Raw genomic sequence first — 24,290 nt, forward strand, 5'->3', positions numbered from 1 at the left:
GGGGCCAGGAGAGGGGCACTTTGAGATGCCGATCCCCCAGGATGTGGGAGAGGATGTGTTGATTATTTCCAGCAACAAAAGCCATTCGCTCCTGGAACTACTTCAGAGACAGGAGCTGTTTAATCTGAAAATTGGGAAGTATGTGGGCCCAAATCCTTGGGGCCAAGCCAATATCTGCTTTTATATCATGCTTGTTCATTTGCAGCTGGAGCTTTGGACATACAAGTGGTGCTGCTGGTGGTTCTCTGGAGGGAAGGAAGTAAAGATTAAGAAGTCAAGAAAGGCCAGGCCTGATAGTGTGCGCTGTGCTTCCTCCCAAATACCCGAATGACTGCTGTCCCAGTGCAGAAAAAAACAGCAATCCCGCCGGGACGTTATTCTTGGCTCGATTCCTCTGAGTCTTATTCGTGAAGTCCTAGAATCTGATGACAGGCTTTTTGAAGCTTGAGGAAATATTACTGCGAGGAACATCATCACACTTCCATCCTGTGTATGGCTGACCGATCACGTAGGGAAGTTTCTGGGCTGTGACGGCCACGAGGTGATGACGTAAACACAAGATGCTCCTATCTTCAGATCTTCAGAGGAAGGGCACAGCACTTTCCTCAACTTTGAAGGCGCTCACTTTCTGTCCCTTAACACCTCTTTTACGCCACAGCAGGACATAGTTGGAATACTTCATATGCCAGATGTGCAAATATGGGCATCGGCTGCTTTTCTGCGAGACTGAGGGCTTCTGCAGCTTAGAGAAATCTTATTTCATTGTGTTTTCCCACGCTATGTCAATGATGTAAGGTGTTTAGTGACAGTAGGTGGGTAATAGCTTTATTTACTGATGTCTTTTATGTAGAATCCAAAGCTGTATTGTTGCAGCTGCCAATTAAGTCATAATTGGATTGTTGCTGTGTGTTAAGACAAGCACACCACCACCATCAGTAGTGCTTTTGGGAGAGATTCAGATATGTCCACATAAATAATTAGTAGAGAGACAGGTTAAAGGAATTCTGGGATGTTCCTGCTCATTTACATTTACATTTATTCATTTAGCTGACGCTTTTATCCAAAGCGACTTACAATTGCTATATATGTCAGAGGTCGCACGCCTCTGGAGCAACTAGGGGTTAAGTGTCTTGCTCAGGGACACATTGGTGTCTCACAGTGGATTCGAACCCGGGTCTCTCACACCAAAGGCATGCTCAATAGTATGCATCCAGACGTTCTCATGAGTAATTGCCAACCCACTTGAAGTGCATTTTGTGTACTTTTACACTATATAAATAGCTCATCTCGGTCAATTACTTGGCAATTACTCTGCTGCTTAGACTAGCATTTGACCTTATATAGCCTGTTAGATCTGTCTGAACTCTGAGGCGGTTTGGACTGGCACCCGAGGAGAGCGTGGGGTGGGGGGATATGCAGAATCATGCCTTAAAAATCTCACTAGCTCTTCACAGCTTAAAGGAATGTCCCGGGTTCAGTACAACTTAAGCTCAATTTACAGGGCAGATGGCTGTTACAAAGTTGAATACCACAAATTAAATTCAACCTGCATTTCAACTTTTTTGAGGCACTCACAATGGAAGTGAATGGGGCCAATCCATAACCATTAAAATACTCACTGTCTTAGGATAGCCACAAGACAATAATAATATGTGTGTTAACATGAACTTAGTGTGGGAAAAAAATGGCTTACCTTTTCTGTGTAAAGTTATATCCAATTTTATCATTTTGTTGCCATGATGTAAATCCTACAAACCTAAAACAACTGTTCAACGGCTTTACGGCTCAAATAATTGACAAGCTTTAACATAAGAATAGAAGTGCTTTAACTATTATTAGCTACAGTATACATTTCTTCTTTAAGTGATATTTTTTATCATTGTAAGTGCCTCAGATTAACCTCTATTTTTATCTTCTTCTGTTTTTAAAAAGAGAATGATGGACACATTAAAATGATTTGTTATGGTAAAAAACATTATGCATCAAATGCTGTTCTTTGAGCTTTTATTGAACCTGAAGTATTCCTAGAAAAGTCCAAATTATCACACATCTGTCATTCTACTGTATATAAGTGAATTATGTGCTCCATCTGGATTTGAGCAGTTTTGGGGGCAAAAATGCTTTTCATGTTGACTATTTGTTGGAGGAAAGAGCAGGTGGTATGTTCTGCCCAGAGAAGTAGAGACCTTCAGCCTGGGGGCAACCTACTCTTCATATTTCACCACCTGAACAGGTAGTCAGCAATTGCATAGAAGGAATAAAGAAGAAGTTTGTTTCCCAGAGGTGCTGTGTTTGCTGTTCAAGAGCTGCACTCGCACACGCTTTTTGGTACATATATTACGCAGGGTAGGACAACGTGATTTAGGACTTTGAAGTGATTTTGGTATTCAGCGGAGTTATGATTATGTAAACTCTCCAAAGATTAACAAAACAATATACAATTTTTACCAGTTTTAGAAACATGCACCACCCACATGCGACAAATTCGGGATTCGAAATGTTTAAGGGCGAATTAATCATCCTCCAAACGTTCTGACTCACCAGAGTATGTTAGATTACAACACCATGAAATAAATGATTGGATTTTGAAGTTCTGAATAACACAGGCATTATGTGGACCAGGGGTAATGAAAAAGCAAAAACATTATTTAAATGTAGGCTCACATTTTAATATCGGCGAGTTTCTGGCTGCATGAAATGCTCTTATTATAATCAGGCTGCCTCTGCTTTTGGTTGTCGAAATTGGTCAAATATTATGTTTTTTTCTACCGAGTGGGAAGGTCTGATTAGATATTCTGATTGGGCCACACATGAATGTCCCAAACAATGAGGTAGTGCCACTTTTCAGCATTACTTTGGTTTGTAATTGGAGACTCTGGCTCAGTTTTTAGTTTTTTTAGTGGTTACAGGTAGCACTTAACCCATTGTAATATCTATATAGTACCAAACTCATTTATTTGCTGACATGCCCTTCCTTTAGCCTTAAAATGACCATATGGGGAAAGGAAAGTGGAGTCCCATGGGTGCGGAGTGTAATGTGGACGACGGATGTGAAGCTTTTGGAATGTGCTGGAATAGCCAAGGAGCTCGGAAGGCTGAGATAACACCACTTAAATAGCCCTTTCTCTCGCTCTTTCTTTTCGCTCCCTCTCTCTCTCTCGCTTTACTTTCTTGTTTCACTCCTCTCTGATTGCTGAGTAACCTAAGAAGTGTGTGACAGAGAGCATCTTTCAGACCAGGGGGACTTTGGCACGAAAGATGGCTGTTAATCAAATTGTCAGGGATGAGATGTTTTTCTCTGCCGAGAGTCCACAGAGAGGGTTTTCTGTCCCTCCTTTGGCTGCGTGTGTAAAAAAGCCACCACGAGCAAAAGAATTCAGAGCATGCCTGCACCTGGAGGACAGGGAAGCATGTTTAAAAGGCAGATATATTTCTAGATTTTTGACTTTATTAGGCTGTTTTGAAATCATTAGGTGCTTTTTCACCTTCCAGATCTCCCCGCCTGGACCCACGTGTGCCGTAAATCCCCTCTTCTTTCTTTAAATGTAAATAAGCAGCATCCGATTTAGAAAACAGGTTGTTATTAGTACTACATTCCTGCGTTGTTATCAGCAGCCCATGCTTCCTTCGTCTCATACTTAACCCCTTTCTGGAAATCCAGCCTGAGTCATAGCCTACCCCTTTTTTTCCCGCCACGTCTTCATTGACAGGTTGATTCCAAAAGTCTGCGTTGGTGTGGATGGAGTCTCTCGCTCCAGTTTCAGACCAGACTCATATTCTCCACTGTAAGTAGAGAGCTATATAAGAAAACAAATGGATTTTGCTGTGTGGGACAGAACGTGCCTCTAAATGAATCAAATCTGTATGGCACGGAGAGAGTTTATTTGGCCCTGGGGCTGATTTAAGGCAGTAGGAGTGGCAGTAGAGGCTGGTAAACTAGAGCAAAGTGTGAGGTGGGGAGCCATTACCCAGCATCCCTGGAGGAGCATCTACCACACGAAAATCCAGAATGGATGAGGCCATTCAAAGACTGGGCAGATGTCCCTGCTATGTGTATACTGAATCACTTGATGACACTGTAATAGCGCCTGCCATTGCGTTTAATCTGATTCTCCGAGCCAAGAAAGCTGCCTTTCTTCCCCCAGACCTCCGACCAGACACAAATATAACAAATCCAAGCACAAAGAATCTTTAGAAGTCTGTTGCACACTAGGAGAGGGTGTTATTGCTAGATTCAAGCTAATCATCCTGCCAGTGGAGTCAGGATAAAAGCTGGAGAGAGATTTGCAAAAGCACTTCTAAACAAGAACAAGAAATTGACACTGGTTAACCAGCTAAAGTCACAATAGAAACTTAATTTTATGTAGACTGTTGTCTCTGAAATTAATAATACAAATATATTTGAGTGTGTTCTCAAATGTTTACAATGAAATATTACATTAAATAATACAAATACACTTTATATATTTAATCTGACTTCATGTACACGTGTTTTTGCTGTTGACCTTTGGTGATTAAGTCATCCATTCTGGATTTTCAGTTGTCAAATACAACTTTACTTAATTTTTTTTTATTTTGAGTTGAACATGCATACTGCTTCTGATAGCTGGATAGCTGATAGCTTTATTTATTTATTTATTTTATTAAACATTTATTTTATTTCAAGTAACAGAATGTTTTTTTTAATGTTTTTTGTTTTAGTCAACTATTATAACCCTGGTTGGCAGAGTTGTGTAATCTGATGCGTTTCTGAGTGAAATAGAATATTCAATGAGAAAAAATTGTTGGTTGAGACTTTTACTGTATAATTTTATCCATCAGGAATTGATTGTTATTGTTGTGTGTTTGCGTGCGTGCATGCGTTTGTATGTGTGTGTGGCTGTGTATATGCATTATTCTTACATTTTTGGGTGAAGCAAGATTTTAAATGAGCACAAAATATAGAGTGGGTGGATCAGAGGAGACTGAAAAATAAGAGGGATCTATGACATCAGTTGAAAAAAAGAAAGTTGTTCCAGTGTTGTTATAGTTATATTTTTATGAAAGATTACAAAGACAAATATATTGTATTAAGAAAGTAAACGGGGTCAAGTTTGATTTCATTTTGTCTTTTTTTCAGTGTCCTGCATTCCACGCGTGCCAGAATTCTGCATTCTCAACCAATGACTTCACTCATAAGATAGCTTTGAACGTTGGAAGGAAGCTCACATAATGGGGCCTTGCACACTGTAAGCTTTGCATAAACATCTGCTGCTGCTTCTCAGTCCGGATGGTTTTTCTGGCGCTGATGAGCGCCTCCGGCTTGGTTTACGAACGCTCTTCAGCAATCCTCTGTAACGTTAATGTGGAGCAATCAAGTTAAAATGGTGCCATGAGGCACTCTGCGATAAACATCAGCAGCGACGCGAGCGTGGGTCTATTTTCCAGATTTCCCATTCGTATGGTAGGTAGAACGTCTACATATGGATTGCATTGTTGTTGTGATCTGCAACAGGCTGCGTTTGCTTCATGGAGCGTGCGCCACAAATCCTGATAGTCTCTGCACTGCAGCGGCCTCTGTGTGTGGGTATTTATTCCCAGGATTTACATGTTTGACACATGTGATCTGTCCTAAAAAGGTCTGGCATGCAAAAAGGAGCCCCACAGGGCCTACAGAGAGAATCACACCTCATTTTGCAGCTCCACAACTTAATCTACAGTCTAGACAGGAATACCACCCATTAAAGCCTGAAAGCCAGGAAGAAAAGGGACTGTGGTAGATCAGGTTTGTTCTGCGAGGTTCTTCCAGGGTTTTCCATCTATAATAAGCTCATGCAATCAGACTGAGGAGAGTGGGAAATTAAATAAGAGACAAAGAGAAAGAATAAGTGCAGGCAGCACATTATGGAGCCACTTTGAGGAGACGGGGGGTGAAGATAAATATGGCTTTGAATGTCTGAAATGGCACTAGCTCATACACTTCTCATTGGGAGTTGCTCATTGCCTAGTGGTTAATGATCTGAATTCAGGGGCATAACTACCCATTTGTTGGAGGCTGGTGCCCTTTAGTGCTTTTCTATCACTGTATGATGTAGTTTAAAAGTGTTCTTCTTACCTTTTCAGCTTTTTAGAGTTACAATGTGCAATTGTTGAGCAATAATCAATAATTGAGCAACAGTCGGTTTTGCTGTCTCAAGTATACATGACATAATGCATTGAAGTCTTAAATTCACATACAATTCCTAGGCCAAATATAGTTCAATTAACATCCATTCATACATAAAATTTTCACTCAGAAATCGCTAGTAAATTTTATAAATAACTACCAAGATAAATTAAATGTGAAATTGTGAAGGATAAAGACTGAAATAATATTTTCTTGTTAAAAATATGCCAATTATCTTTGTTTTATTCAACTATTGTACTGCACTAGATAAGGATGAGCGTCACTTCAGTATCTAGGTCATTTAGTATGATTTCACAAAAACAAGACTGGCATAATTTTTTTGATTTTTTTTGGGCTTTTCTTCTTTTTCTTCTGTTTTTGTTTGTTTGTGTTGGTCCCTACAATGAAATCCAATGGGGTCCAATATTGTTTTGTGTGTTCACAAAAGAAAAATGTCAAGCAGGTTTGGAATGACATGAGGGTGAGTAAATGATGACAAACTTAATTTATCTGTGAACTGTCCCTTTAAGCAATTTTGCTTCTCAAGTAGCTTTATCTTGTTATCTTGTATGTTTAAATATTTTTACCGGAAAAAGATAATGTAATTAGGCAGGGTACCAATAAACACAATTAGGCTTATTGTAGATGGGGAATGATTTATTCCCACCAAGTTTTCCTCCTCCATAACCTCCATGACATTCCATGTTGAGAGTATGATGATGATTTTGCCATGTTTGAAATCTGAACCATTACATTCCACTTTTAGTGTTTCCTCTGGTAATTACAGGGCAGGTGGTGATATGTTCTGTTCTCTGGTGAAAAGACGTGATTCTTAAATATTTTAGTACAGATATCCTCCAGGAATTTTTGGTTTATTGACTTACATGTGTTTGCTTGTGTGTGACATCAGTAAAAGAGAACCTATGTAGTTCAGTCTTGGATGAACTACTGGATCCAGTTTTGGATCCAACTTTTACTTGGATGGTCTATATCTGTCTGTCTGTCTGTCTGTCTGTTCAATTTGAGGCAAATCCAGTTATTATTTAATAAGTTGTTGTGTCAACTGTCAACCTTATTCCAATCAGGTTAGAGATTTCTATATTGGGAAACTACTTTCCCATTTTGTGAGAATTATGCATTAGACGGTCAGTGAACAGACTCTGGTGCTTCACATCTGAAAAGAAGGTTCTGTGGCTACTAAAGAAATCCCTTTTTCCTGGCATTTGAACAGTGTCCACCTTTAAAGAACAAGCTTCTGTTGTTTACCACTTCTCTTTAACAGTGTTGGACATTTTCTGTCATCTATATCCAGAAACAGGGCTTTTTTCAAAGTCGCTCAGCTCTACTTTAGAGACCTCTTTGGGCACACAGAATCCCGCTAAAATAACATATCGATGACTTCTGGGAACCATAACAGTGTGAATGAAAGGCACACCTGCCACCTTCAACTTAAGAGTCATGGCCAACCTTTTTATTGATTTCCTGCTTGTCGCTGTGGTCATTGTGTAAAGAAAGCAACAGTAGGGAAGAAAAAAAACTCTTTCCAGACCCAGGCAAGGTGAACGTCTGGCTGAAAAGGTAAAAAGGCATACATAAAACACCTCAGATTATTTTATCAGCTTCATTTTGTGAGGGGAAGAAAAGCGCTTGCGGCTATCTACGACAGTATGTGTCACATTTGAAAACCATTATGTGGCCAAACCAAAGCCTTAGGACACAAAAGAAACGGGTTTGTTTTTCCTGACTCGTAGGAACTTTGTTTGGAACATGGTCTTGATAACAGCCCATTTGCTGTACGAAACACAAGGCTATCTGGTTGAAAAGGTCACTCAAGGTAATTTCGGGTGAGGAGGCAAACAATACTATATTTCATTTGGTTTTATGTGCAGTCTGAATCCTGAGGTTGTGTTTTTTCTTACACAATTGAAAGAGCCTTATCTTACGGTTGACATTTTTTCCAGTTTCCAGTGTTGTCGTTCAGCACATTTCACAGTGGAACTTTTCCCGGTAACATCTGATGACGGTTATACGCCTTGTAATTTGCTGCTATTAGCAAATGCACCCGGATTGTTTGGTGAAGGGTGCGGCACGGGTGGCTACTCTGAAATCCACTGGCAGCAAACAGGCCTCATTTTGGCTGAAAGCTCCACCTCCTTAACGATAGTATGTCTACGGCAGAGAAAATCCCACACTTTGATGTTCTTTCAGGGTGGCTGAGTTTTATAACATGTTATAACTAGATCAGAGCTGAAGTCAGAGCTCTGAGCTCTCAGCACCCGCAGTTACATTATAACCAATGATTTGTTTGTAGACCAATTACAGTACAACCATGGCGTCTAATCCTAGTCTGTTTTTTAAGTTTCTTCCCCTTTTAAATGGTAAAATAAATCTTTCTTTTGTTTTCTAGTCCACATATCATGTTCCTGTCTCAAAGCGTGCTAACGGGTGAGAGGAACCTCTGTGGGGCAAGATTGTGCCATGAAATCGCCCATTCCTGGTTCGGGCTGGCCATTGGAGCACGGGATTGGACGGAAGAATGGATCAGCGAGGGTTTTGCCACTTATTTAGAGGATGCGTTCTGGAACCACGTTCAGAAGGTATCACGATAAAGTTGAATCTTTGAACACTTACGTGCTGCCAATCTAAGTTCTCATCCTTTTACCCCCCCTTCACCTCTCAAACAGTAAATCTCCCAAAAAAAAGAAAGAATCTTATGCAGTACGCTTACCAAAATTCATTACACACCTATTAGAGCACTTGCTGACTGGTCAGAGTGTAAAATGAGTTTAAAATTAAATGGAATTTTCTGCATTAACTGGAAGACTTCACTTCCTGTAATGACTGAGATAGCTAATAATGAGACACAAACTCAAGCTTGTGAAGTGTGATTGTGCGCCGCATCAACACAGAACTTCACTTCATTCAGAATGTATTTATAATCTGTGTTTACCGGTTCTGAATTGAAAACTATTGTTGTGCTAATGGAATGTTTCCAATATGTCTTAAGATTCAACAAGCTGCATTTAAAGCTGAAGTGTGTAATTTTATTGATGTTTTAAATTACTTTCTCTTATCCCGGTTCAATATGCAGATACTGCTATCAGTAGGTCATTCATAGATTGATTTCCCTGAAGAGTATAAACTCTGGGGCTTTTTGGTGGTATCAAAACATTTTTCTTTCTTTTTTTGGAGCATCCTGTACAGCCCGACAACAGACGTGCTGGCTTAACCAAATCTTTTTGTCTGACCAATTGCTGATGGGGGAGTATTTGAGGACATCTGTTCCCTGAAAACAATAGTTAGTTCCATTTGATGACGCTAGTGGTGCAGAAATGACACACTTCACCTTTAAAATGAAACTTTTGTGTTTAGACTCACTTAATTTGCAGTTGTTTGATTTGTTTTGTTCACTTTTTTTGTCTTCCCCAGTTTGGTTGTAGAGAGGCTGAGGAGCAGAGACAGTTAAAAGCTCTGCTACGCTGGAGGAGACTGAGCGATGAGTTACAGAACTCTGAAGTAGAGCTGCAGGTCCTCAGGTATGATTGGCCATGTCTGTCTCTGTCTCTCTCTCTCTCATTGCTTTGCTTTCCTTCTCTAACTTTCAATCTCTAAGTGCATATACTCTCAATACTCCTCATACAAGGGCTTATCCATCATCTGCACATACAAAAGGCCACGATAGAACAAGTTCATTTTTAAGAGAAGTTTTGGAACTAACATGTTTCTCAGTTACAAAGTTGGCTTAAAGTAGTGTTTTGTAATTAAAATAGTATTTGTAATCAAATAGGGCTAGTCAACAAACTCAAGCTCCTCTGACATTTCTCTTTAAAAATCCTAATTTTAGACTTCCGGGTTTGTCAATACTTCATGCGTCGGGTCAGGGTTCTCTCTTCCACCGCAAATCGACTCATGTACGGAAGCCAGTGATTCTAGTTTATAAAGTTATAAATATGGCCTTTATTAATCCCTTGGATTACTTTTATGATGGATGGGTGTGTTTTTTTGGGCTTCAAAATCTTCAAAATCGATAAAAAAACAAACAAAAAAAACTCAGATTGTGTTTGGCTGAAAGAGGAAAGTCATATACCCCTAGGATGACTTGAGGGTGAGTAAATTATGGGATAATTTTTGGGTGAATTAACCCTTTAAGTCTTATGTAATATCTGCAATCTGATTCCCACATTTTGCATTTACTGACATAATTTGTCATAATTTGAGAGACATTTTGACTGATGAAACATGACGACAATAAACATACGATTGAGACAATATTTGGTTTATCTGTGTTCTTCTAGATATCTCTGGTATTTTCATAAAAATAAAGTATATTTATAATGAGATGCTAATCGACAAAATTTATCACTGTATAGAATATTATGAAATAATATCATTTCTGTCCCATTCTGTGCTATGAAGCCACGTCGTCAGCACGTGTTGCTTTTTCAAATTACAAAGTGACAAACTCACAGCGCTGCAGAGATAAAGCAGCATTTACTGCGATTCAATCGATCCTCTTTGATCACAGTGCTGCACCCCACCATGAAACATGCTGCACATATACATATTTAAATCATTTGCAGCCTTTGCGATTACTTTGACTATAAGTTATTCTCATGCTTTTTGTTGATGTCAAATGTCATCAAATACATCAAATCTAACTATATAGTAATATTTCCACAATTAATCTGTCACATGGTAATATATATGGCTAATTCTTGCATTTGTTTGGCTAAATTACAAATTTTTTGTTTCCTATTGTCTGTCAGTCTGTCATGTTAATTTTGTGTATTGTTGGACCTATAAAGTTCATGGTAATAAGCAGTGACATATGTGTAACTAATGTTCTATTGGAAAAATTATGGTGAAATACCATATTTACGCAATCAAATTTCCAGGTAAGCTCAAGATTTTAACGAGAGCTTAAAAAAGATATGACATTTCAACTGCACAGAATAATTTCGAGCATGTCATTGCATGATTATTATCTCATATGAAGAGCACAGTATCAAAAGGTTTTATGTAGGTTTGTGGTTGGAGTAGATCACCTTGGCTTAACTTTTAAGAATGAGAAAATGAGAGTGTGTGTGTGAGAGATAGAGCGATAGAGCTTGTCAGGAATTCAGCTGTCACAATACCAGCAGGTTTTGAGGATCCACCTGACAGCATGTGTCTGGCCCTTCCTCCGCTTTGAGGGGCCCACACCCACTATAATCTCAGGGATAAAATGTTCAGACAGTCTGGAAGAATGCCCGTCTTGTGAATAAAACATAGAAATGTCTTGTAAACTATTCGGTAAGTAATACTATGACAAGGAAAACATGCCATTCAAATCTAGGGCATTTTCAAAGATCAAACAATAGAGCATAGCACTTGCAAGGTCACGGTTTCAGCTCTCAGGAAATAAAAGAACTGATCAAATGTATACCTTGATTGCAGTGTAAATCACTTTGGATAAAAGTATCTGCCAAGTACATAAATGTAAATGTAAGGCCGAAACTTTCAGCAAGTATGTGTATGCAACCGCGAATGCTTGTACAGTGGGTGTACTCGCATTCAATTATTAGCTTCCAGCCACGCAAGGTCAGCTTTGTATGTAGTTGCATTGCAAAATGTGGCAGAACGCAATTCATAACCGTAAGCAAGTATGTGCGCTATCCAATTGCTCCTGGCTGCGGTTCAGTACTTGTGTGAAGTATGTTTCTGGCCTAAAGGCCTATTCACACCTACAAAAAATATTTTAATGTCTGTTAAAAAAAGCATTAAAAGCATTCAAATGTTTATTTTCTCATTATCACTTGTCTGTTCAAAATGTCTGTCCAATCACTGGCATGTTTCAGCTGCGTTTCAGCACTTGTTTGAAGTTTGTTTCTGATATAAAAGTCTGTTCACAATAAAAAAAAATGTGTGGCATGCGATTCGTCTGTCCAGATGTGGAAAAAAACGGCAGATGGGCTGAATGAAAATGCAAATTCACTCTCTGACAGTAGGTGGCGCTTATGGAAAAGTTTAAATACATACAGATCTATCAGCTAAACAATGTTATTTACATATGTTTTCAAACAGCTATTAAGATTTTTGTTTTCACTATAGTGTTTGTCAAACATTTTAAACTTTCTTTGGTGTGTAATGTTGAGCATGAAAAAGCTCTGCAAAGATACAAAGGACAGAGAGTTATTCTCTATATCAGAAAGTGCTGTTTCTGAACTATTTTCTTCAGGGAACGTACACTCACCTAAAGGATTATTAGGAACACCATACTAATACTGTGTTTGACCCCCTTTCGCCTTCAGAACTGCCTTAATTCTACGTGGCATTGATTCAACAAGGTGCTGAAAGCATTCTTTAGAAATGTTGGCCCATATTGATAGGATAGCATCTTGCAGTTGATGGAGATTTGTGGGATGCACATCCAGGTCACGAAGCTCCCGTTCCACCACATCCCAAAGATGCTCTATTGGGTTGAGATCTGGTGACTGTGGGGGCCATTTTAGTACAGTGAACTCATTGTCATGTTCAAGAAACCAATTTGAAATGATTCGAGCTTTGTGACATGGTGCATTATCCTGCTGGAAGTAGCCATCAGAGGATGGGTACATGGTGGTCATAAAGGGATGGACATGGTCAGAAACAATGCTCAGGTAGGCCGTGGCATTTAAACGATGCCCAATTGGCACTAAGGGGCCTAAAGTGTGCCAAGAAAACATCCCCCACACCATTACACCACCACCACCAGCCTGCACAGTGGTAACAAGGCATGATGGATCCATGGTCTCATTCTGTTTACGCCAAATTCTGACTCAACCATCTGAATGTCTCAACAGAAATCAAGACTCATCAGACCAGGCAACATTTTTCCAGTCTTCAACTGTCCAATTTTGGTGAGCTTGTGCAAATTGTAGCCTCTTTTTCCTATTTGTAGTGGAGATGAGTGGTACCCGGTGGGGTCTTCTGCTGTTGTAGCCCATCCGCCTCAAGTTTGTGCGTGTTGTGGCTTCACAAATGCTTTGCTGCATACCTCGGTTGTAACGAGTGGTTATTTCAGTCAAAGTTGCTCTTCTATTAGCTTGAATCAGTCGGCCCATTCTCCTCTGACCTCTAGCATCAACAAGGCATTTTCGCCCACAGGACTGCCGCATACTGGATGTTTTACCCTTTTCACACCATTCTTTGTAAACCCTAGAAATGGTTGTGCGTGAAAATCCCAGTAACTGAGCAGATTGTGAAATACTCAGACCGGCCCGTCTGGCACCAACAACCATGCCACGCTCAAAATTGCTTAAATCACCTTTCTTTCCCATTCTGACATTCAGTTTGGAGTTCAGGAGATTGTCTTGACCAGGACCACGCCCCTAAATGCATTGAAGCAACTGCCTTGTGATTGGTTGATTAGATAATTGCATTAATGAGAAATTGAACAGGTGTTCCTAATAATCCTTTAGGTGAGTGTATATTTCACAATATCCCTCGTTTAAATAATTCATACCCAAAGCATACACAAAAAAAAGAAAGAAAAGGGATGAGGCATAGTTGAGTTGCATTAGTAGTGTGTTGGAAACTTGCGGTTATGGTAAAGGAGTTGCAATTTGAAACAAGCTTAAAATGGTTGACCAATCAACACACTAGTCCAGCCGACCAATCAGAGCACATTGCGCTTTTCGAAAGGAGGGGCTTCATTGAGATCGAGAACTATACAGAGTGTTACTGACAGACTGGGTAGAGAGGAGCTGAAACAATGTAAAATATGTGCAAAATAATGTGTTAAAGCATGATAATCTATCTTAATAACCCCAAAAAAACAAAATCAAGACTTTGCATGTAAAAGGCATAATATGGCCTCTTAAATTGTTGCCCTCCTTACATAGATTACCAAGAAAATAATGTCAAAAGTAAAAGTTATAGCTGATACATTGCTGTTTCTGCTTTAGACTACAAACTGTGCTTGCGCTCAACCATTTTTTACCATATTTTACAACTAAACCTTATTTCACCATGATTGTAGCTGTACGGACACATTTTTTTTTCATTTCCTCAACTGGGAAAAAGACATAGGGGAGGCGCCAGTCATTCTCATTGATTTTGACACTCGAGAATATCTGTTTATTTGTTGGTCCATCTATGTATCCGTCTGGAAAGGAAGGCTACCCATTGTGTTTGATAAATACCTGTCACCCTTTTCATTGGACAGCTGTGGGCATTTCCACAAACACATGTAAAAGCCTGTGTGACTAGGAGGAATAATACATGCCTTTTAAAGGAGCTCACCCTTATCACTCCCTCCCATACAGAGAGAGAGAGAGAGAGAGAGAGAGAGAGAGAGAGAGAGAGAGAGAGAGAGAGAGAGAGAGAGGGAGGAAAGGAGGGAAACATTGCTCTTTATTTTTGGAGGGGAACCAAATGTAAGCATCAATAATGTACAAGCACAAGTGAGTGTCCCAAATACAGCTAGAAGGTAGCTGAAGCCATTTTGACTCCTTTAGAACTGTAACTGGATCCTAAAGAGGATCTGAAGCGGCAGCTTGACATGAACTCACAGATTGTTGTTGTTTTATGTAAATGAGCAGCTTGTCAATAATAATTATAATTTTCATTCTTATTAATTGATAATGTATTATTTTGTTATTTTGACTGGCAGACAATAAAAATGGGTAAATTATATTATTAGTACATTCATCATTTTGAGTGGTGGATAATAGCACAGGTGAAATCATGTACAGTTCATTGGAGGAGGGACATGAGGGACCAGAATATCATAGAGACATGAAAGGAGCAACCAGAACACTCATCATAGTGGCTAGGTTTGCACAGGCAATCACCACTGTTATTTTCTTCAGGAAATGTAAAGTTTTTCTGAATAAGCTTTCCTGGTTAAAAGTATTAGTGAAAAACAGTTTTTTTCCATCTCCATAGGCTAGATCTCCATATATGGGAAACCATCTGTCCCTCTTACCAGATCTTGCTTTACTTTCTCTGTGGAATTTTACAGCGTAGACCTGCACTGTGTGCACATGCTCACAGAGATAAGGCATTAGAGCGTGATCAATCATACTGAAGTTTATCAGGATCAAATCTGTGACACAAAGAAACAAACAAAAGCAGGTTATGATGGCTAGAAAAACACTGCACGCATATGACTACACACCCATTTGTCTGCAAGAAAAAAGTAAGAATAAATGCTGTTGTCTGTGTTAGCGGCGCCTGAGTATCGACCAAATCTTTACAAGAGCCTTTTATTGGCAAGACCAGTTAATCTCCTGAAGAAGATCAATAGTTTTTAACCGAGGTCGTCATTAAACGCAGAGATGGCCAACACTCAAAGCTCTGTTTGTCTCCTTGCAATATACAGTACCTTTGGCCATAAGGAAAGAAACACTCGGTCCCAGTTGTGAGAATGCAGCCTGTCTGATGTTTTACATGTCAGTGAGTGTCCTGAAGATATTTAAATATCTAATATCTAAATTTGGTAGTTCCTATTATGATTGGTTCTCAGATTTGGTTGGCTTGTCTGTGTTTGCATGCTCCAGACAGACTGTCTGTGCATTAGTGGTTGGGATTTAGTGTAACTGTCCTTACGAGCAAGTCATTGAATCATTCATTCAACCGAATTGTTCAAAACATTGATTCATTCATGCTGATGATCGCATACTCTCTTTAAATGAATACTTAAAATGTCCTGTACTGTTTTCGCATACTGTTTTTCAGGGAAGTAGGAATATCGGATGCAGCTGAGTTTTTATGAGTGAGTCATTGCTTCTTGCTCAAATGATATTGCTTAATATATATTCAATTCAATGCATCTTTATTGTAAAAAAAAATGCACCTGTCTCGTGACTTAAATCAAACAGTAATCTTAATGTGCACTCATGTAACAAAGAGGCATAAAACGCAGCATTACTGTTATCTATGGTGCTATAGAAAGAAAAAGCTATCCGGGACGTAATGGTTTCATAAATGCAATTGTTTATACACTTAGTAAACTGTTAAGAGGTCTTAATGTATGCTGATGTAAGTATATTCCTATCCAGAGTGCTGTAGATGCAGCACTTTGCATTAAAGAAATCACCAGTAGCAGCCTTTGCTATGTTTCACCCGTTCACTTGAAACGGGCCTCACAACTCAAGGCTTGTGCTTTAAAAAGAGCCCCACCCCCATCATGATTTGCACACACCATGGTTGGAAATTATCGGGGCCTGGTGCAAAAATGTCAAGATATATAGGGAACATTTTTTGCTGTATGAGTTCTTGTTTTTAAGATTTATAATAGCCTATATTATACATTTAGAATTCAGGATATAGAGTGCTGTTTTCCGGAACATCGGAACAAATCTGAAGCTTATTAATTTTATACAACAGTGAAGAGCTAAAAATCTATACTGTATGGCATCTGAAAGTTGTGTAAATGTACGTTTATTCCCAACTTTTTCCACTTTCGATGTTAGTTCTAGCGAGAAATTGCCATTGTTGCAATTAAATATTTGCTTAGTTACCACCAAAGCTTGCTCTATTTTGCTGTAGATCATTAAACCCTTATGCTGCCTCAGAAGTCTGTCCGAAATAATTTTCGTGATGTACCTCCATGCGCAAAAACACTGCCTGCAAAGTCATTGCCTGATAGGGCAGCGAGGCAACAAGCTTTTGGACGCAGTCACTTGCTTTGTCCCTAAATGAATCAGCCGTTTTGAACAGATTGTTTGACTGAATGATTGAATGACTCACTCGTTAAAGGACAAGTTCGGTATTTTACACTTAAAGCCCTGTTTACAGATCGTTTCTGATGAAATAGAACAGTCAAGATTAAAATTTGGACACATGCTGCTGGTCCGAGAATTTTCGGTTTCTTTCGCTTTCCCCCCACCTCCACAATGGCTGCATAGGTGCACTGTAACAATCCTTCCTAAAACGCATTAAACCTTCGTTTACAAAGACGTGAAACTCACCGAGTGGTCAGGGGTGTTCACTGATATGCTCACACAAAAATTGCTGCAAAAGATGCTTTCCAACAGGTTTTATCGTAGTTTTTGTCCAACTCCATTGACATGTATTGGATGTGCTGTGAGGTACGGTATTACTCCGCCGCCAGAAACTGGACTGGAGTGTCTATTATTCAAGCTCTCAACGGAAGAATGTACGGGTGCGAGGCGTTTGGAAAAATAGGTCCACAGTTTTACAACGAATGGTAAAACACCTGTTGGAAAGCATCTTTTGCAGCGATTTTTGTGTGAGCATATCAGTGAACACCCCTGACCACTCGGTGAGTTTCACGTCTTTGTAAACGAAAGTTTAATGCGTTTTAGGAAGGATTGTTCCAGTGCACCTATGCAGCCATTGTGGAGGTGGGGGGGAAAGCGAAAGAAACCGAAAATTCTCGGGACAGCAGCATGTGTCCAAATTTTAATCTTAACCGTTCTATTTCATCAGAAACGATCTGTAAACAGGGCTTTAAGTGTAAAATACCGAACTTGTCCTTTAAGACAGCGATTTGTCGCCACCTACTGGCAGTTGTATTTTCATAAAAAAAATTCCCCCATCATTTCATTTTTCTATATTTATATCTTGCGCCTGCGATAAATTATTCCTGCACTCCACCATGCTGCAAGAAAGACTGTCCGCACTTGCCCAGATGTCAATTGAACATTATGAGATCACTGGATGAACTTGTCAGAGCATCACCAGAAAGTTCTAAACGTCAAAATCGGATGCAAGTGTAAAATATTTTCTCTTAATATAGCTTATTCCTATGTTCGTATTGTATTACTAATTCCTATTAAATCACTTATCTAATCCCTGTTATCTCATTTTCATTTCTTTGCTCTCAAGCTTATCATTATCTCTAACGTAGTGGTTAGAGAGTCAGACTTGTAAACCGAAAGTTGCGGGTTCAATTCTCAACATGGGCAGGAAATGACTGAGGTTCCCTTGAGCAAAACACTTAACCCCCAGTTGCTCCCTGGGAGCCACAATAAAAAATATTTTTGCTGTTTGCAGTGTGTGTGTTCACTGTTCACTACTCACTACTCCTAATATGTGTTCACTAACTTGGACAAATTCCGAGTATGGGTTTCTATACCTGGCCTTCACATGTCACTTTCTTGGGGCCTTCGACTGTTTCTTTGAAATGGGCCTCCGAAATGCAAATGCCAGCCTCTGCAGACCACAGTCTGATTCATGTGGTGTTTGTGTGTTTGCATATGTATTTGTTCACAGGCCCAATAAAGAGAACACAGGAGAAGTGAGCGAGTCAGGTGCGTCACTAGTGAAACATGCCCTCAACCCAGAAAAACCCTTCATGCAAGTGCACTATCTGAAGGTACGTCTGATAGCTCAAAGTGCAGATTCCTCTGGGGCATCCTCTGGGTTGTGTAAAGTTGCTCTCTCTCTCTTTCTTTCTCAGGGCCACTTCCTCTTGAAGTTTCTGGCTGATCAGGTTGGCGAAGAGAAGTTCCTGCACTTCTTCAAAGTGTTTGTGGGAAAATTCCACGGGCAGCTCATTCTGTCTCAGGTGAGTGTGTCCTGCACGGGAGCGGTGTATTAATTTTTAGCCTGAACGCAAATGTAGCTTTTAACCTCACTGTCATTCCATCAGCTTGTATCAGAGAAAGTATGCACCAGTTCCCCTAAAGGTGTAATTGTTGACTTGATTTGACGCATAGCTGCATCCAGGGTTCAAAATTAACACTCACAATGCACCAAATGAGATTTCAAATTGCTTCTGGTAAATATAGAAAAGAGTTAATAGCTATTTGGCTTGTAACTTTATTAGGAACTGCAAAATAATAATAATTTCCTCTCAAAGCGAATTTGTCAGTGAATTGACTTGTAGAGGTGAAGCTGTTTTGATCAAGGAAATAAAGTTTTTACATTGTCTTACTGATTACAAAATTGATCCACCTCATGTGAGTGTATACAATTTTTATGTAATTTTTATTCATGTCTTGTTTTCATCCAGTCATATTTTAAAATTTGGCTAAAAATACCTGGATGCAAACCTCTGCAATGTACTGGCACAGCTTGCATTCTTCTATAAGCTTGTAGTGGACAGTTTATCATCAGAAGCTTGGGTAACACTTTATTTTGATGGTCCCTTTTAGACTTTTTTTTTTACTATAAGTAACATTGCACCTACATGTCCACTAACTCTCATTAGAGTAGTGTAGACTCTCTGCTTAATATCTGCTAACACTTTATTGTGATGGTCCCCAACAGACATTCTACTGACTATTAGTTACTTTGCAACTACTGTACATGTCAACTTATTCTACTAACCCTAACCCTAACAGTCTACTAATACTCTAATGAGAGTTAGTTGACTTGTACTGTAGGTGCAATGTTACTTATAGTCTACAATACAAATACAATACAAAATGTCTAAGGGGACCATCAAAATAAAGTGTAACTGAAGCTTGTCTATGATGTATAAAGGTTGTTTCCCCTCCAGAAAATCATGTGGCAACACTTATATGAAGTATCCCTCATATTATGCCACCATAATGAAAATATGATCACAAATAGTCTACATAATTTTGTGATAGGTGCTGTTTCATAGACAGGGAAGGGAAAATACGAAAATACTTCCAGAACCAAGGCCATTGAAAAAGTGTCCACTTTTTCAATGGCCTTGGTTCCGGAAGTATTTATTCACTTCATTAAAGATTTGAAACAAAACATTGGACAAAAAGACAAAGGTACAAGAGTGTGTACTTTACAGCTTTAACGAGAGAAAGAACTATAATCCTATGAAGCACTGTGAATGACAAACGAAATAAAATGATGAATGAATATAAAACTTGATTTAAAGATGTTGAATATGTATATAGAAACAAATATTTGGATATAATACGCATATTTTGCAATGAACATAAAATATATTAAGTCGTTTGAGAGTGTAGGGAGACTTGATCACAGTAAAATCTCTTTAAAGGTTTGTAAGTTATCATTATAAATCAATTCCCCTATGGAGAAAATTAATGGGATTTTTTTTGCTCCCGGAGGTCGACTGTTGAGCTCGATTGCCAGTTTTGGACCTTGGTAGTAGACTAGTGGAGAAATACATTAAGACATTTCAGTATTTTTAAACACTGTATGCTCTGCTTGAAGCTTTGATATTCACACGCTGCTTTTCATTTATACTGTAGTCTGTCTCTTGTAGGATTTCCTGCAGATGCTCCTGGACACATTTCCAGCAATGAGCAGGTATGATGAAATGGTGTCAACATTGGCTTTCAAAAACACATACTCAATGAACTCCTCAGCTGCTCTGCCTTTATTATTAGCGTGGGGAACCTTCACTGTAGGTATTTAAACCAGACTCTGCAGGAATCTTTCTTTTCCAGCTCTGCCTCAAATGATTTTTCCACTGGTTCTCTTGCCCAAACTCACCCGTTGTATCATCAATATTTATTTTCCTTTTTCACTGTTTCATCATTTTCATGTTGACATAATGTTGTTATTAAAACTGCCCCGAAACGTATTATATAGAAGAAATATGAAGAGGCTTCTTTGCCCTTCATAATATTGTTGTGCTTTGTGGCCAGTGGGATGTCTAGAGTAGTTCTGATATGGTCTTTTTCATGGTGAATGATAGAAGTGTTGAGTTCATGCTGCTTCATGCTTCAGCTGTGCATATTCACTGCTACCGTACGCTAGCAGAAAACACAAAATGCACATCTTTAGTGAGTTATTTATATAGTGAGTTATGTCTTTGGATACCATATCAGATATCAGATCTGTACATTATCCTTGCTGTGTAAATTGAGCTGTGTTTTGTTAATGGTAATATTAGTCAAACAACAATATATAAAAAAATCACTGCTCCTAATTTATTCTTTACTTGTTTGAAGCAGTGTTTATTTTAATACTGTATGTGTACAGTAATACCGTTTTTATTACTTTTAGTTGTTAAATAATTAATAAATAAAACCATTTTCTTCAACAAGTAATTTACTATTTAACTTTTTTAAATTAAGTACTTTGTTCAGTACACTATCAGAAAATAAAGTACATAATTGTACCTTAAGGGGTACAGTGGCTTGTCACTGGGGCTGTACCCTCAAGGGTACAATATTGTACCTTAACCTTTAAAAGAAACGGTACATATATGTACCTTTTAATGCTTTTTGACCCTCAAAAAGGTACATACATGTACCTTGAGGTCCAATAATAAACCCTATGGGGTACGTTAGTGTAGATAGTACCTTGGGGGACATAAATGTACTCCTACTGTACCCCTGTTTCTGACAGTGTAGCATTATGAAATTTAACTAGTATTGGTTTTGACTATGTTGGTATCATGGCAAATTGTAAAAAAAAAATTCTCTACTACCTGCGATCTTCATTTCTTAGTCTCTCTTTATTTCTCCTCTTCTGTTTCATCTGTCTCTCTTTCGGTTCATGTAGTCTCCATTTGCTCATTAAGGCCAAGCCACTGGCTGATGATTGATTAAATTACATTAAACTGAAAGGTAAGGGCGTTCAATATTTGTGTCTGCTGCTCAGAAGTGTAAACATTCATGGCGGCACAACGCTGGAACGGCAGACTGATGTGGTGAAACAATCACAGATGGGCCTCCTTGTGTCAGATCAAAGACAAATCAATGCTTCCATGGCAAACCGTTCCTCCTACACCACCCCCCAGTTAAGGAAGTCCACGACAGCTTCTGTTAATGTTTGCCTGACTCACCTCAGATATCTGTGCTTTACATGTCCCCCTTTTTTTTGTTTCTATTCATTTTCTCAGCAAATTAACATTCCTTGTTTGACTAAAAAATGGACAATAAATCCCTTTTAGACATACAGTACATTTAGAGAGTCACCTGAGCCATATATATTGTACCAGAATATAGTATAGGCTTGAGGGTGAGAGTGGGCTCATTTAATGCCAGTAAACAACCACCTAGCAACCACCAAAAACACCCTAGCAACCAAACACAAACATAGCAACATGCTGGCAGCCACCCACAATACCTTCTTGGATGTGACTTTTGCATTAGCAGTGTGTTTATAGTGCTAGTTCAGAATGATTTTTAAGTTTCCTTCAGAAATTTACCATGATTTTACTATAATTACAGTACTATAATATACTATTTAGTATAGTGACTGCATTATTTTTAATCAATATGTTTGTTTGTTTTTTCAAATGAGGCAGTGGTAGTTATAGTTATATTGATCTGACCATATGAATGACTATCTTTGCATACTAATTATCTATGCTTATTATACTATGAACAGTTTTCTGAGAAGATCCTTATAAAAATTACCAGTTACCATCATATTCTCCAAAATACCAGCAGTTACTACAGTTATTCTTACTTCATTACTGTTAACACTTTGTTAGCAGTCATCAAATAATACATAAAACAAAGGGATAACAATTTTGAAAGCTTTAAAATGATCACATAATTATTTATTATGATTTTACCGTAGTAATATGCATCCATGGTATTTTGCCAGAAACTGGTTATTATGAATTTTTAAGGGGCATTGGGTAATCAATAGTATGCAGCATGCTTTCCATTTTAACTAAGTTAGAAGTTATTAATTAGACATACAGTGGCTTGCGAAAGTATTCAAACCCCTTCGTTATTTTCACATTTTGTTATGTTGCTGCGTTATGTTAAACTACTGAACAACCAGGACTCTCCCTAGAGCTGGGTTCTTGGCCAAACTGATCAATCGATAGAGAAGGGTCTTGGTTAGAGTGGTGACCAAGAAGCTGGTAGTCACTCTGGTGGAACTCCATGATCATATATGGAGATTTACAGAAGGATAAAAATCACTCCATCGATCTGGGCTTTATGGCAGAGTGGCCAGACTCAAGCCTCTCCTTAGTGCAGACACATGAAAACCCACTTGGAATTAGCAAAAAAACTAAAGGACTCTTTCAGACTGTGAGAAATAAAATTCTCTGGTCTGATGGACCTCAGTTCCAAGTGTCATGTACGGAGGAAACCAGGCACTGCTCATCACCTGCACAATACCATCCCAACAGTGAAGTGTGGTGGTAGCAGCATCATGCTGTGGGGCTGTTTTTCAGCGGCACGGACTAGTTAGAGTAGAAGGAAAGCTCAACGCACCATATTATAGAGTTAGCCTTAATGAAAGCCTAGTCCAGAGCATTCAGAACCTCGGACTGAGCAGAAGGTTCACCTTCCAGGACAATTACCCTAAGCACACAGCTAGGACAATGCAAGAGTGGCTTATGGACAACTCTGTGAATGTCATGCCCAGAGCCTGGGCTTAAAGCCAATCGAATATGTCTGAAAATGAAAATGTCTGTCCACCAACGGTCCCAATCCATCCAAGGAGAAGAATGGCAGAAAATCAGCAAATGCAGATGTGCAAAGCTTGTCACATGATGCACAAAAAGACTTGAGGCTGTAAAGGTGCTATAACTATGTACTGAGTTAAGGGTTTGAATACTTATGCAATGTACTTATTACAGGTTTTCCTTTTTAATAAATTTGCAAAGTTGTCACAGATCAGTTTTTTTTTTTTTTGTCATTATCGTGTATGGAGTGTAGATTGATGTGGGAAAAAAAGTAATTTAAAGTAATTTAACAAGACATAACAAAATGCAAAAAAAAAATAAAAATGAATGGGTTTGAATACTTTCGCAATGCACTGTGTATAAAAGCATGACTAATCATGTCAGAACAGTGTTTACATGCACTATTAAGTGTCCTTCACAGGTTCTTTTAAGCATTCATGCTTCATCAAATGAATCTCTGCATGAATTTGAATATTTGCTTGTAGAATGAGCCTTGCTTTTATTCTGCAACAACATGCTGTGGCACGACAGCGCTGTTATTTAGTAATCACAGTCCGGTGAGCTTAGTGATTTGCTCTGACACTGAGGGCTTTTCCCTCTTCAATGCAGGGATGGAAATTTCCATCCTTTTCATTTGTCATCACCTTAATGTGCTCAACTGTTGTGTCAAAGGGCCTCAAGTGTTGGAGACACACTGTTCCTGTCTGAGACAGTCCATTTAGTTGATTATATGTGCTTTGTGTTTGTGCGTGTGCGTGTGCATGTTTGTGTCTGCGCTCTTGCACATTAACAAGATTGATTTGGAGTAAGTGGTGAATGGCTTCAATTACTGCCAGAGAAAAAAAATACTTTGAGGGGAAAGAAGAAAAGCAAATCTATACAGAG

General features: G+C 38.9%; 1 protein-coding gene across 2 annotated transcripts in view; it reads left to right on the forward strand.

Moving 5' to 3' along the window:
- aopep (aminopeptidase O (putative)) overlaps nucleotides 1-24,290 on the forward strand; it is a 93,270-nt gene that overhangs the window by 19,907 nt on the left and 49,073 nt on the right. For both annotated transcript variants that reach the window (XM_084390387.1, XM_084390386.1), the window contains exons 6-10: nucleotides 8,553-8,742; nucleotides 9,575-9,681; nucleotides 18,347-18,449; nucleotides 18,534-18,641; nucleotides 20,289-20,332. In XM_084390387.1, the coding sequence (XP_084246513.1) occupies nucleotides 8,553-8,742; nucleotides 9,575-9,681; nucleotides 18,347-18,449; nucleotides 18,534-18,641; nucleotides 20,289-20,332 (552 nt within the window). The remainder of the gene's footprint in view (nucleotides 1-8,552; nucleotides 8,743-9,574; nucleotides 9,682-18,346; nucleotides 18,450-18,533; nucleotides 18,642-20,288; nucleotides 20,333-24,290) is intronic.

The sequence above is a fragment of the Rutilus rutilus genome, assembly GCF_951802725.1.
Source record: "Rutilus rutilus genome assembly, chromosome: 19".
Classification (NCBI taxonomy): Eukaryota; Metazoa; Chordata; class Actinopteri; order Cypriniformes; family Leuciscidae; genus Rutilus; species Rutilus rutilus.